Raw genomic sequence first — 15,696 nt, forward strand, 5'->3', positions numbered from 1 at the left:
GTTGGAAACAAGAGCCAGATAAGCGTCCCACTTTCTCAGACATCAGCAAAGAACTTGAGAAGATGATGGTGAAAAGCCGAGTAAGAACTCAAGATATTTTCTCTCTCATACAACAAACACAGACACAAATCCAAACACTTCAGATGAACTTCATAAAATGACAAACTAAGCTGAATCTGACTTCACAAATCATGTATGACCTTTAAGGCAAACATTTGAATTAAAATACTGTTTACACACTCATTATTTTATACATACATTATAGTTCAAAATTTTGGGGTCAGTAAGATTTTAGTTTTTTAATTTTAAGAAATTAGTAGTATTTTTACACAATAAATTAATCTAATGTGACTTTAAAAAGTAGTTCAAGTAAATGCTGTCTTTTGAACTTTCTATTTATCAAAGAATCTTAAAAAAGTATCACAATGTCCAGAAAAATATTAGGCAGCACAACTGTTTTCAACATTTATGAAAATGTTAAGTGTTTCTTGTGCACCAAATCAGCACATTAAAACAATTTCTGAAGGTTCATGTAACTGATTAAAGTAATGGCTGCTAAAATTCTGCCTTTTCATCCCAGGAATAAATCATCCATTAATATATATATATATATATATATATATATATTTTACATTTAGTTTAGCAAATGCTTTTTTCCAAAGCGACTTACAAATGAGGAAAATAGAAGCAATTAAAACCAACAAAAGAGAAATAGTATGTAAGTGAAAGTTTTTTTGTATAATAAATAAAAAGCAAACAGTAAGTAGATCGAATAGAAAAATAATAGAGACTGCAAGTGGTAGAGGGTCATTTTTTATAATAAATAAAAAGAAAGTAGTTAGAATAGAAATAAAATAGAAAGTGCAAGTGCAAAACATTGATTTTGTTTTTTAAAAGAAATATACTTAGAATAGAGAGTGCTAGAGTTAGAGGATCAAATGAAGAAATTGTAATAATATTTCACAATATATATATATATATATATATATATAATATATATATATATATATATATATATATATATATATATATATATTTTTTTTTTTTTTTTTCAATCAAATAAATGCAGTCTGGTTGAGATTTTTTTCAAAATTATTTTAAAAAATCTTTCCAGCCCCAAAGTTGGTACTTTGGTACTTTGTTTATTCATTTATGTTGTCATGAAGATGAAAATTCTTCAAGGTAAGTGACAATATGAAATTTAAACAACAATGTTGTTATAATTTACAATAAAATAAAATAAACTGGCCATATTTATACTTAAATGTACTGTCATTCATTTGTTATTCATACTGTCACCCTAGACCACAGAACCAGTCTTAAGTAGCACGGGTATATTTGTAGCAATAGCCAAAAATACATTGTATGGGTCAAAATGATCTATATGTATTTTATGCCAAAAATCATTAGGATATTAAGTAAAGATATTTTATAAATTTCCTACCGTAAATATATCAAAACTTAATTTTTGATCAGTAATATGCATTGCTAAGAACTTCATTTGCAACTTTAAAGGCAATTTTATCAATATTTAGATTTTTTTACACTCTAAGATTCCACATTTTTAAATAGTTGTATCTCGGACAAATATTGTCTTTCTATTCAGCTTTCAGATAAAAATTTGACCCGTATGGTTTTGTGGTCCAGGGTGACATTTTGTTATGAGAATAATGTAATTTGACAGCCTGCTTTCTAGTCAGGGATGTTGACTAGTGAATCAAGAAAAATCTCTTTCTGAAGAACGTTATGTTGCACTTAAGACTTTATGGTACCGCTAGTCTCATTTTCATAACTGTGTTTCCGTTCTTCAGGACTATCTGGATCTCGCGGCCTCCACGCCGGCAGACGCGCTGCTGTATGACGACTCCCTCTCTGAAGAGGACACACCCTTAGTGGACTGTAGTAACGCCCCTCTCCCTCGAACCCTCCCCTCCACTTGGATTGAAAACAAGCTCTATGGTAGAATTTCCCATGCATTTACTCGATTCTAATACAGGGAACAAAACCAGTTTATGTTTTTGCCTTCCATAGGAAGTGCTGTGATTGTGCTAACGGCATGGTTGCCACTGACTTACGAATACTGCTCGTGTTTTATAGATTCAGTTAGTGCTGTAGTGTCTGGATCTAGGGATCAGATGTTTCATTTGGACCTGCTTCCGATGTACTCTACTCTATTTGAAATACTCGTTTTCAAAAAGCTTTATTGTTTTATTACTACTGATAAAATAAAAACAAATCATTTTGATATACAGTATATACACACAATTTAACATGTATTATTTTCAGATTAAGATGTGTTTCATCATTGGTTTGCAGCACTTTAGGTTAAGTTTTACATTTGAAACAGGTCCCGTGTGCTCTCGATGTGCTCTCTCTGTAATATTCTGAACATATTACAGAAAATGAGTGTTTATACTAGATGGAGTCAGTTCTGAAGCAGTAAGGCTTTTGAATTAAACTCTTCTTTTAGATCATATATGCAAGATCATAGCTCTCCCCAAAATGATGGCATTAATGTAAGCAATAAAACGGCCGGGAGTAAGGCAGACGCTATGCATAGACTCCTTGATGTCAGTTATTTCTGGGAGTACACACAAAAAAAAACCTTTTAGTAGAGCACTGTTTATTTATTTCATTTAAAACATGAATGACCAAAAAGCACTCAAAGGACCAAAGAATGATGAGTCATTCATGCTGTTTAATGCTCAAAAGCTGAGCTGAGTTTTGTTCGAGAGCCTTACTGTCTGGACTTAATGCTTCCTCAGTGCAGAAAAAATGATATGTTCTCGTTTTTAGGCATGTCATACCCGAACTGGCCAGAGAAGAGCCCGGTACCGCTCAACAGACTTGATGCCACTAACCCTGTCTTTACAAGATATGCCAATGATAGTGTTTATGCAAACTGGATGGCTTTGCATTCTCCCGCAAAAATTGTGGACACGCTCGATAGTTAAAAACGCAAACCAAAATCAGTGGTTGGAAAAGACGTGGGGGGTGGGGAGATGTGTATATTTATATGATACTGTATATATGTTGTTTGATGATAAAGTCGGTTCCCTTTTATTTCTGCTGTTGTGTAGAAGATGGGAGGATGGAAATCAATTTCAAATTGGCTGGAATCGCATAAAACATGCTTCAAGCAGCTCATAGGTGATTGTTACCACAAGGCCCCCTTGGCCGTGTTGTATCGCTGCATGACTCTCTGTATACTTTAATGTCCATGTTTAAGTGCCTGTGCCGCTTCTGTTAGAAAACACCAGTTATAAATGCATGACCAAGACAATCTTGGTCCCAGGAATTAAAGGGAGCTTCTTTACCATCACCTGCTGCAGATGTTTGCCGCAAAGATTGGACATGTTTATTTGAAACTTTGTTTCTTCTTGATCATTGAATCAATTACTTTCTGTTTTTTTTTTAATATTGATATTTTGCTCTGTGGTAACTACGAGTTATGAATATTGCCATAACAGAGAAATGTTTAATTTAATGTCATATGGTGGTTTAATTTTCATTCCTTGTAAAGACATTATTTGTCCAACAATAACTACAGTACATAAAGCTGAGTGTGATTCCTCATTATGTTGTCCAAACATTACATTTCAATCAATAAAACTGTTAGAAGATGTCGAGGTTTTATTTCTGTGTTTTATGCTATTTCATTCTCGGATAGAGCAATAGAGAATAGTTTTTTGTTCATCCTGAGGTTTGAGGCATGGAAATCATGACACATTATAATGCGACCACAAAAATGAACGAATGATCTGAAAAGAAAGTCCAAAGTGCCCTGTGTAAACATGTAAATGGCCATGAGATCAGTTACTCCTTAATTAAATGAAAGTTTTTCCTGGCGTAGAAACAGTGGAGCAGCAGCACGAAAACAAAAAAATACAAAGCTATAAACACGTGATATAACATTTTAAAGAAAGGAAGTAGAGGATAATCTTCAAAGTATGTTTTTAAAAAGGCCATAATTATAGTGAATTTTGTTAACCATAGGTTTACCGATTTGTAAAACATCTAGGCGGGCTTTTATTTTGAAATTCTGCGGCTTACAGCGGAAGTAACGTGCGTTTTTATTGTGCTTCCTTTTTTTCGTTGCCCCGTGGCGTTCTCTTCCCACATTTATTATGCTCGGTATTCTATTGAACAGCTGCATAAAGAAGCGGTTACCGAGAGCCTCATACAGTCATAACTACCGAGGTAAGTGTCGCACATTTTCGTGTTGATTTTTTAAAACAACTTCAACCTCGACGTTTTCTGCTACTAGTTTTATTGGTAACGTGAACGTTAGATTTTCCTTGTGCGAACGGCAGCATTTTTCCATTATGTCTTTTCATTAGGCTGATGAATCAATAAACCAGATGTTTCCCATCAGCGCTTAAAGCTGTATTTATTTGCTTTAATTTAAACTTAATTATTGTTATTTAGAGTTAAGGTGCTAGTATATAATAAGCAGTAATCATGTATAGCATCAGGGAGAATTGCGTTACACATGTATATATGTTTTCGATGAATATGAAAAATGTCATGCAGTCTATGGGGTACATTTAACGTTACATTCAGTCGGCAAAATAAATAAAATATGATCACGAGTCCGAATTAACCCGCTTATTACACACTACTTGCTTTATTAATAAACTGATATGAAACATTGATTAGCTTATTATTATTATTATTATTATTATTAAAACATAAAAGACGTTTACATGTAGTCCACAAGAGAAGGTAATAGTTGAATTTATAAAATTACCCCGTTCAAAAGTTTACATACACTTAAATCTCAATACTGTGTTGTTACCTGAATGATCCACAGCAGTTTATTTCGTTTAGTGATAGTTGTTCATGAGTGCCTTGTTTGTCCTAAACCGTTAAACTGACCTTCAGGTCCCACACTTTTTTCTTTTTGTTTTTTTTTTTTCTTCAGCATTTTTGTGTATTTGAACCCTTTCCAACAATGACTGTATGATTTTGAGATCCATCTTTTCACACTGAGGACAACTGAGGGTCTCATAAGTAACTATTACTTAATGTTCAAATGCTCACTGATGCTCCAGAAGGAAAAATGGTGCATTAAGAGCTCAGGGTGAAAACTTTTAGCTTATGAAGGGCAGTACTAAATGGAAAAAAAAAAAAGATAGGCAGAATAAGAAAAATGTACACATCCTCATTCCATTCAAAGGTTTACACCCCTGGCTCTTAATGCATTGTTTTTCTTCTGGAGCATTTGAACCTTCTGTAATAGTTGCACGCAAGTCCCTCAGTTGTCTTCACTGAGAACAGATGGATCTCAAAATCATACAGTCTTTGTTGGAAAGGGTTCAAATACACAAAAATGCTGGAAAACCAAAGAATTTCTATGATCTGCAGGACTTTTCTGAAGAACAGTGGGCAGTTTAACTGCTCAGGACAAACAAGGGACTCATGAACAGCTATCACTAAACAAAAGTATTAAGAATCAAGTGTTTGTAAACTTTTGAAAAATGGCTTTTTTTTAAGGATTCACCTTTTGTTTTCTCTTGTGAACTATATGTAAACATCATTTATTTGAAATATCTTATTCAGGTCAGCACCAAATAAAAAATAACATGCATTTTGTATGATCCCTTTTATTTTGGTAAAATTAACATTTTGCTGATTCTGTAAGGTGTATGTCAACAGTTGATGTCTTGTGTTTATAAGAGAATATTAATTATTTTAATCTCTTTTTAGATGAGTTATTTCTCTTAAAAGAGGAATATTGTGCAAGCAGGATGACTGTATATTCACACATCTCTGAGGAATCTGAGCATGTTCAGTGTGCTGTAGTGTGAGAGGAGCATGATTACAAGAGAAATGTGACACTACCGCACTCCCTCCACTTCACTTGGGAATGGATTAATGTGAAAGACTTCATCCTTCCTAAAAGTAACATCTTGTCAGGGTGGGAATGCAAAACGGTGGCTGGTGAAGATCTCCCTGCCTCTCAGAAATGCCCAGACGGGGGCTTCCTCTGCAGGGGCGGGCACGCTGGCTTCTCCTGGGGATATTTTTGCTCTTGGTACTGCTGCTGTTTGCTTACCTGCTGGAATGCACGCCGCCTGCGGATGTAAGCCAGGTGCTTCCTGGCCTGGGAGGAGATCCGTATGGAAAGGAGTATTACCAGGCCCTCCTGCAAGAGCAGGAAGAGCGGCATCTCAGCCGAGCGGCCAGTCTCAAGAGGCAAATTGCACAGCTCAAACAAGAACTCCAAGAGATGAGCGAGAAACTGAGGGTACTTCAAGAAAAAAAGGAGGGTCCCGGGCCACAGAGCCTGATCGATGGCAGAGATCAAGAGCCTGGTGACCTCTTAGAGTACTTGCACTCTCAAATTGACAAGGCGGAGGTTAATACAGGAGCGAGGCTCCCGAGCGAGTACGCGCTGGTGCCCTTCGAGAGCTTCACCACCACAAAAGTGTACCAGCTGGAGATGGGCCTGACGCGCCATCCTGAAGAGAAGCCTGTGAGGAAGGACCGGAGGGATGAGCTGGTGGAGGTGATAGAAGCAGGTTTGGACATTATTAATAACCCAGAGGAAGATGACGGACAGGAGGACAACATCCCTATGCAGAGGCAGATGTTCACTGAAAGCCATTTTTTTGAAGGTAAAACCTGTTTGGAAGAAGCATACACTACTTTATGTACTTAGCCTGCCATGGGGTTAGGGGTTTGTGTGTACTTAACAGTGCCTGTTTTGTTTGAGAATAATAAAGGTGGTGTGAACTTTGCGCAGCACAAAATATTCAGTAACTCAAGCTGCTCTTGTATACTTGCTATTCTTGGCAGGACTCTACAGGACCGAAAGGGACAAAGGCACACTGTATGAGCTCTACTTCGCTAAAGAGAATTCCCACGAGTACCGTCACGTCACCCTCTTTCGTCCATTCGGGCCCCTCATGAAAGTGAGGAGCACGTCTGTAGACACCGCCAACGCCGTCATTAACATCATAGTGCCGCTGTCAGGCCGCACTGAAGCCTTTGTTCAGTTCTTGCACAACTTCAGGTGAGGAGGTCACTGTAGAAATTGTGGTTATTTTTTGTACCAATGACATTTTTTTTGTAAGACAAACCAGAAGTTTGTATCATTGACAAAAAACAAGTGTGTTTTTTCTAGGGGTGGGCATAGATTAATTTTTTTAATCTAGATTAAATCTTGGAATTAATCTAGATTAAAATGGCTAATTTGAATTCTGCTGAAGGCATTCAGAATGTGTGGGCTACCCAAATAATGACTAAAAGTAAGTCTTCGAGAACGGGCCAGGTGGCGCATTAGATCAGGCGCTCATCTCCTGTTTCCAAAATGCATCACAAACTGCTTGACAATTGCATTTACAACATAATTACCTATACAAACTTGTGTAACCAAGTACTTCTGCGCAAAAGGCTGCGCGACGTGCGCGTTGCCGTTAAATACACAGACGCGCACGGGCATGGATTTCTGCGTGCATAGTCTTCCATTAAACTGCGTTGCTTTTAGAAGCGTCAATTCAGTTGTTGCATATAGTTTAATGTCTTTATTTCGGGATTATCAAAGTAAATTATAACTCACGTGCCCCAGTAAAAAGGGTCTAGCAACGCACCTGCCCTGAAGCGGCTTCATAACTGCATCCATGTTTGCACGTCTCATTTGATGTGGTAATTTCACAGAAGTTGAAGACTCGTTCTCGCCCCCTACAGTGCAATTCGACTAGGTATACGTCATCCGCGCTAAAATATCAAGGTGAAAGTCATCATATCTTGCGTAGTTTAGACCCAGCTCCCAACCCAACTTTGAGAATAGATTAACGGCGATATTTTTTTTATCGCCCGATAAGAGTCTCACGTTAACGCCGATAACGGCCCACCACTAGTTTTTTCATTAGCTTTTGCATTATTGTTGAAAAAAAGCTGTATGACACACAAAAGTGTATGATTCTTACACATTATTTTCATCATGATGGTCTTTACAAGTAAAGACCACTTCATGAATTTTGAAGCTTGAAGGGATAGGTCACCCAAAAAGGTGTATAGGTGTATCCTAGGTGTATATGACTCTCTTCTTTCAGACGAATGCAATTGGAGTTATATTAAAAATGTCCTGGCTCTTCCAAACTTTATAATGGCAGTGAATAAATGGGAAAGAAAAATATCCATATTTAAAACTTTATAAACTGTAATCTCCAGCTTCTGCTGCCTTTTGAACATTCACGAGAGAGTGGCGTTCCAGTGGGGGACATAGGCTTAGTGTAAACTGTGGTGAGAAGTGACGAATGCAAAAGCGCAGACAGAGCAAAACAAAGCACCGGTCATGATTTAGTAGTACAAAACAAGGATTTGTAAATAAAAATGTCAGAGGATTTTGATATAATTCAATAGGAGACAGGTTTTCCTTTACTGTAAACAAAACGTAGCTCTCACAAGACTCTGGAACGCCACTCTCTTATGAATGCAAGTAAAACAGTTAGCTAATGCTGGATACTACGATTTATAAACTTTTAAATATGGATATTTTTCTTACACAAGCACACTGATTCTAACGGCCTTTATTAACCCTCTTGGAGCTGTGTGGAGTACTTTTTATGATGGATGGATGCACTTTATTTTGTTTCATAATCTTAACAGCCATTCACTGCCATTGTAAAGCTTGGAAGAGCCAGGACATTTTAGAATTTAACTCTGATTGCATGTGTCTGAAAGAAGAAAGCCATATACAGGAGGCTTTAAGGTGACTAAATTGAGAGGTGATTTTTATTTTTGGGCGAACTATCCCTTTAAATACAATCACCGAAGTAGAAAGCTAAATGTAGGCTTTAAACGCACTATACCACAGTCACATGACTTCAGCCTCTCCCCCATTAAGATTCCACTAACTCTTACAGTCTATATTTAAAAAACGTTTTCACTGAAAGTTAGTTAAAACAGTTTGCAAGAATGTGATAATGAGGCTGTAAAAGCAGCTAGTGAGTAGATGAGTTTATCTGTTCGGCGTGATGACATTTAATTTCTCCAACAACCAACTGCCTTTTTTAAGACAATTTAAAAATCACAATGGTGATCTTGTGTTAACCACAGAAAATATTTGAAGCATTTAACCAAAAACCATTTGAGGAAAAACCCATTGACTTTGGAAAAACTGGAACCGAAATTTCTAAACTTGTTTCTAGTTTTTGACCTAAAAAATACATTGTGTCTGCACCACTCTGTTAAATGATTAGTTTACTTCCAGAACACAAATTTACAGATAATTTACTCACCCCCTTGTCATCCAAGATGTTCATGTCTTTCTTTCTACAGTCGTAAAGAAATAGTTTTCCTCAAAAAACATTCCATGAATTTTCTCCATATAGTTGACTTCTATGGTGCCCACGAAGTTGAACTTCCACAATGTAATTTAAATGCAGCTTCAAAGGGCTAATTTTGTCTAGCTCTGTGACGACTAAAAACTCCCATCTCATTTTCTCCTCCAACTTCAAAATCGTCCAACATCGCTGCAGAAGTACTGACCCAGTGTTTACAAAGCGAACATGCAAAGAAGGTCAAACACTAGACAGGACGGGCATTTGTGGTTAAAGTGTATAAATTGTAAAAATATTTAGAAAATAACAGTTTGTTTCGCTAGATGAGACCCTTAATCAGCTGGGATCGTTGAGAGCCCTTTGAAGCTGCATTTAAACTGCGTTTTGGAAGTTCAGACTCGCGGGGACTATAGAAGTCTGCTATGTGGAGAGAAATCCTGAAATGTTTTTCTCAAAAAACATAATTTCTTTATGATTAAAGAAAGACATGAACATCTTGGATGACAAGGTGGATGAGTAAATCTGCTAATTTTTGATCTGGTAGTGAACTAATCCTTTAATGAAATGTGGATGAAATTTCACAGTAAAAAGATCCATTGTCAAGAGTTCAGTGACCTGTGAAGCACAGATTACACAGAGCTTTGTGAGCAAAATCTATGTGGGGACTTTTCATTTTTTACACACACATGACTCCCGTTTGTGCAGATTCCTATTGACATTTCAAACGAAATTTTTTACAAAGCATGTCATCTAGGATCATATCTGGGAATGTGTGTCAGTGTGTTTTTGTGTGCTGCAAATAATATGGTTGAGCTTCTAAAGATGTATGGGTTGCGGCAACACGGAGCCAGATGTTACACAGTTCACAAGGGAATGTAGGGAGTGTGGTTTTCCCTTTGGAAGTTTTGAAAATGTTGTGGTAAGATGGTGTTTTCTGTGTGCAGGGAGGTTTGTATACAGCAGGACAAGCGGGTGCATCTCACAGTGGTGTATTTTGGGCAGGCGGGCTTACAGGAGGTGAAGGCGTCTCTGAAGGAAATATCCAGGTTTGAGCTCTTCAAAAACTCTGATATTTTATGTGTATCCACCTTTTTCCTGAACGTGGAAGTCTCGCCCGACTTAAATTATGTTTTAAATTTCTGGTCTGTGCTGTTTCTAGTCAACTTAACATTTTCTGAGCCAATAATAAAACATTTAATATAGTTTAATGAACATGATGTGACCCACCGTTAGCTCCATTAAAAACAGATGAGGGCACATACAGCTCCCGATTGAGGTGAAGTTCAGAGGACTTTGTCTACAAAATAAGAGCATTACTTTTTTTACACAAGAACTTTTTTATTTTATTATTTCACACAGGATTTTAAAATAAGTGCAAGCCATGCATGTTTTATTTTGTTATTGTTTATGCAAGGCACAGCACTTTTTAACATGGATTTCTATGGAGACTGGAAGATTGGAGCATGCAAAAGGAAGTTAACATCCATGATGGCAGTGCTCATCAGTTACTCAGAAAAAGGGTGGATAGAGTGATTAAGCCATTCTATGTTTGTTTGCCAACATCCTGAATGGAGAAAACTCAAGGAAATAAAAAATGTGCCTGTTTACCGTACACTGTTCTTATTCATGATCTGTTTCCTACACTGTTTTTATTCATGAACTCTAGTGAGGAAAACTTCAGTAACTACACTCTGATCCCTGTGGATGAGGAGTTTTCACGTGGCCGTGGTCTAGACATTGGAGCTCATGCATGGGAGAAAGGGGGTGATGTGTTGATGTTCTTCTGTGATGTGGACATCTACTTCACACTGGAATTTCTCAGTACCTGTCGTCTCAATGCAGCTCCAGGTATGTCATCTCAACAAGTGAGGTTGTGTAGTTTGTGTGCGCACCGTTTCATTTTGTTTTCCAAATAAGCAGTAATAATAATAGAATATATAGTGGTAACACTTTACAGCAGTGATTCTCAACTCCAGTCCTCGAGGCCCACTGCTCTGAACATTTTGTATGTCTCCTTCATTAAGCACACCTGATTGAGATAATCAGCTCGTTAGGAGAAAGATCCATGAACTGAACTGAGTGTGTCAGATTCAGAAACATACAAAATGTGCAGAGCAGTGGGCCCCGAGGACTGGAGTTGAGAATCACTGCTTTACAGTAAGGTGTTATTTGTTAACATTAGTTATTGTATTAACTAATGTAAATGTACAATAGATTTACTACAGTGTTTATTAATCTTTGTTAATGTTAGTAAATAAAAATACAGTCATTCAATGTTGATGTTAGTTCATAGTGCAACTAGTGTTAACAAACACAACTTGTGATTGTAATAATGCATTAGTAAATGCTGAAGTTAACATTAACTAAGATTAATAAATGCTGTTTGAATTCTTCGTTCATGTTCCCTAATGTAGTTAACTAATAAACCTTATTGTAAAGTGTTACCTATGTAGCAAATTATTGTCATGCCTCAAATGTTTAATACAGTAAAATGTTTATACAAAAAATATGAATTTCCATGTAATTTCATAATTTGTAAATTTCGTAACAACATTTCCTTTTCCCCCCTCCCTTGTAGGAAAACGAGTTTTCTACCCGGTGGTTTTCAGTTTGTACAATCCAGCTATAGTTTATGGAAATCTTGAGTTTCCACCACCCATTGAGAATCAGCTGGTATGTACATCACGGTTTTTCTATGAACTTACATCTTTGTAGAATCATGTATACAAAAAACATACAAAAGTGAATAATGCAATTGTATGCTGTTTACAGATTCATAAAAAAGATGCTGGATTCTGGAGAGATTTTGGATTTGGCATGACTTGTCAGTATCGCTCTGACTTCCTCAGCATTGGTAAGTCAGTGTGTATTTGAATGTGGAAGAAGTTTTTAAGAGCAGGTCATATGTTTTTGTTTTTTTAAAGTATCCTAATATTCTGTTGGGGTCCCCTACAACAAATTTAAATACATCTAAGGTCAGAAAACATTGTAATTTTCTCGGAATATACATTTATACATGGTCATTTGTCAATGATTTTGAAACTGTTGGTTTGAATCAGTTTTGAGCACAATGTCTGTAAACCCCTCTCTTCCATAAGACTACTCTGCATTTGTAGTTGGTACAGAGAGGACTACTTCAGCAAGTTAGCGAGTGCTACCATCTGTGTTGCCAAGTCTGCGGTTGTTTTTGATGTTGCGGGTTGAAGCGACTCCAATAACGTCATATTAAGCCCCTGAAATAGGGCTGCACGATAAATCGCAAAAAAATGAATTTCGCGTTTCGCGGATGAATCGTATTCGATTTTGAATTGCGTAGCTTTTCAGTGATCTACGGCTCAGTGTTTTAAATACCGCGCCATCAGAATGCACGTGATGGAGATTTACTACTAATCACAGAACCGGCTTTACTGATGAGATAGGCATGACAATCGCATGCGATTTATCGTGCAGCCCTACCCTGAAATGCAAATTCAGGGAAACCCAGAAAAAAAGTGTGTATTTTACACCCCAGAATGCGTTTTTTAACGGGGGACCCCCCTCGAAACACTATAGGGCTAGTTTTGAGTAGCAATTGGGCGGGTTTTGTTGTGAAAACTTGGCAACCCTGAGCATGCACCTTTACATAAAATAATAATATAGTGTCTTAATCCAGACTTAAAATAATGACACAACATTTTGTTTAACACTTATGCAGGCAAATCATGCTCACAGCTAATGTTTAGCTGCTAAACTGTAAACACATAAAACAATAATGGAGGATACGTTAGCTGAGTGCTCACGTGACGTGACTGACTGATGAAACGACACAGTTTGTAAACCAAAACATGTCTACATTTCTATTATTAAACAAAGTAATTAGAACAACGACAGTCTACATTAATCAACACATTCTTAAGAAATAGTGGATTCACAGTGAATTATCAGAACAATTTCAGTAAGACGGTAACATTGTGATTTACCTAAAAAAAAAAAGGTAAAGCTTCACTAGGTGTACATCACATATTGGGTCAAAAAACTAGATATTTGTTAGTCCAAATAAAGAAGATTAGAAGCCAAAAAAGTTAAAAGCCAAGATTAGATAAGTCCTCTGTAAAATGACGAGCACACAACAAAAGGTTTGAATTGTATTGCTGTGGTTTCATGGAAAAATAAATTTTAACTACTGATTCTTCACATCTTTCGGAAATGAAAACAAACTTGCTTTCACAGCGCAGAACACAGCATCTTCTCCACATGATGTAAACACACTAACTAGCAGAAGTATTTGTGGGCAGGTCAGACTGTCTCGAAAATATGGCACTCGTTCAGGTGATTCTGAGTCGACTCTTTCGAGAGACAATATCTTTATGTATAATGCACTTTTTTGATTAACAATTTTGTACTGTTTGTTTACATTAAAAGATAGCTATGTTACAACTGCAAAAAATATATTTTTCAAAAACCCATATGACCTGCCCCTTAAATGTGTAATAAAACAAATTCAGTGAAAGTAGACAAGTAGTTGTTTCAAGTAGGTCAATAATATTTATTGTATTTTAATGTAAGTGTTGTAAAGTATAATGAATGCATTTATTTCTGTGTCATTTAAAGGAACAGTTGACCCAGAAATGAAAATTCACCTTCATGTCGTTCCAAACCTGTAAGACTTCCATTCATCTTCGGGAGACAAAAAAATATTCAGATCAGATATTTCTGAAGATTTCTGACCCTGCATAGACAACAACGCAGCTACCATGTTCAAGGCCCAGAAAACTGACAGGGAAGAGAAGAAACTACATAAAAAAAAAAAAAAAATGTTTTCTTTGTGCACAAAAAGTATTCTCATAGCTTTATAACATTACTGTTGAACCACTGATGTCACATGGACTATTTTAATGATGTCCTTACTACCTTTCTGGGCCTTGAATGTGTCAGATGAGTGGGTCAGAAGGCTTAAGGATTTCTTAAAAATATCTTCATTTGTGTTCCAAAGATGAACAAAGGTCTTACAGGTTTGGAACGACATGAGGGTGAGTGAGTAATGACAGAATTCTCATTTTTAGGTTAACTATCCCTTTAAAATCAATTCATCAGATGCATCAACTTACAACAAAACATCTTTTACTTGCTGTTTCATATAAATAAACTCTCATTTCCTCTTTTCTAGGAGGATTTGATTTGGAAGTGAAAGGCTGGGGTGTAGAAGATGTGCACTTGTACAGGAAGTATCTACGAAGTGATCCGATTGTGATCCGCACCCCTGTATCAGGCCTCTTCCACCTGTGGCACGAGAAGCAATGCGCAGATGAACTGACCCCGGAACAGTACCGCATGTGCATCCAGTCCAAGGCCATGAATGAAGCGTCACACTCTCACCTAGGCATGCTGGTGTTCAGGGAGGAGATTGAGACTCACCTTCGAAAGCAGGCCTACAAAACCCAGAGCAGACCAGCAGAATGAATCAACAATGCAGAGCACAACTTTGTTGATAACAGCAAAGAAGACATTTTTGGTATTATTTGAACCAAGTCCATTCTAAATAACAATCCACAGATTACTGAAGCAAAGAAATGGTACTGATAGGTACTACGTGAACTGTTTACAATATTGAGACTTTAATTTACGTTGGAATAGTTTGCTTTATTGCCAGTTGAAATTGTAGGTGTTCTGCACTAGAAGGACGTATTAACTACATTTGTGAATAATCACCAGAAATGAGTTACTGAAGATTAGCCTCAAGTTTTTTTGAATGCAACATTGTTTCACACTTAATTCACACAGAAATGATTAATGATGGCCATTAAAAAGACATGCTATGTGTAAAGCATGTCTTTGTTTTTTATTTTGCAAAGAATTGACAGCCATACGTTACATTTTTATATTATTTCTATTGAAAAAGTATGCGCTGGGACAAAAAGGGACAATCATTCACAGATGGATGTGGTTAAAGTTGCCATGCTGGATTTGTACTGTAGGCAATGTCTCTGTTGGAGCAGTATTCAGACTTCGGGGAAAAGTCTGCTGTTTGAGATAGCATGGACCCAATATGCATTTTGATGCATGTGTCAAACTTTTACTTTGCACCTTGTGTGAGGACACTGGTCAGTGCCATAGCGCTACGTCAGGGGTTTATGTTCCAGGCTCTGAGATTAAGACATTGAAATTAATCTGTGGTAAGAAAACTGAACACCCCACATTTCTTTGAACATACCACTTCTGATGAGGATGTTATGTATTAATTCAACCTTAAGCAGCAGGTAGATTCAAAAATAGCCATTGCTATCTGTTGTAGAGCCTTAAATTGTCAGGATGTTGAGTTCCATTGCTTATTTTCTAAAATAAAAGGAATAAAACTAACAATTTTTAATGATTTTTGTCTCTGAAATGTGCCAGTAAATTTTTTTTTAACATCCCAATAGAAAAGCAA

At 36.8% G+C, this 15,696-nt stretch overlaps 2 protein-coding genes across 2 annotated transcripts in view; both read left to right on the forward strand.

The window, feature by feature from the left end:
* The window catches only part of ret (ret proto-oncogene receptor tyrosine kinase), a 32,435-nt gene extending 28,826 nt beyond the window's left edge, over positions 1-3,609 (forward strand). Inside the window, exons 18-20 of the mRNA XM_073834628.1 lie at positions 8-80; positions 1,812-1,959; positions 2,797-3,609. Of these exons, the coding sequence (XP_073690729.1) occupies positions 8-80; positions 1,812-1,959; positions 2,797-2,954 (379 nt within the window). The 3' untranslated portion in view covers positions 2,955-3,609. The remainder of the gene's footprint in view (positions 1-7; positions 81-1,811; positions 1,960-2,796) is intronic.
* A 461-nt stretch (positions 3,610-4,070) lies between these two features.
* On the forward strand, positions 4,071-15,639 carry csgalnact2 (chondroitin sulfate N-acetylgalactosaminyltransferase 2). Its single transcript, XM_073833933.1, has 8 exons — positions 4,071-4,200; positions 5,710-6,620; positions 6,802-7,018; positions 10,235-10,336; positions 10,957-11,138; positions 11,869-11,963; positions 12,063-12,144; positions 14,437-15,639. Exons 2-8 carry the CDS (start codon positions 5,969-5,971, stop codon positions 14,727-14,729), a joined length of 1,623 nt encoding a protein of 540 aa, XP_073690034.1. The 5' UTR covers positions 4,071-4,200; positions 5,710-5,968; the 3' UTR covers positions 14,730-15,639.
* The last annotated feature ends 57 nt before the right edge of the window (positions 15,640-15,696 follow it).

The sequence above is a fragment of the Garra rufa genome, chromosome 2 (assembly GCF_049309525.1).
Source record: "Garra rufa chromosome 2, GarRuf1.0, whole genome shotgun sequence".
NCBI lineage: Eukaryota > Metazoa > Chordata > Actinopteri > Cypriniformes > Cyprinidae > Garra > Garra rufa.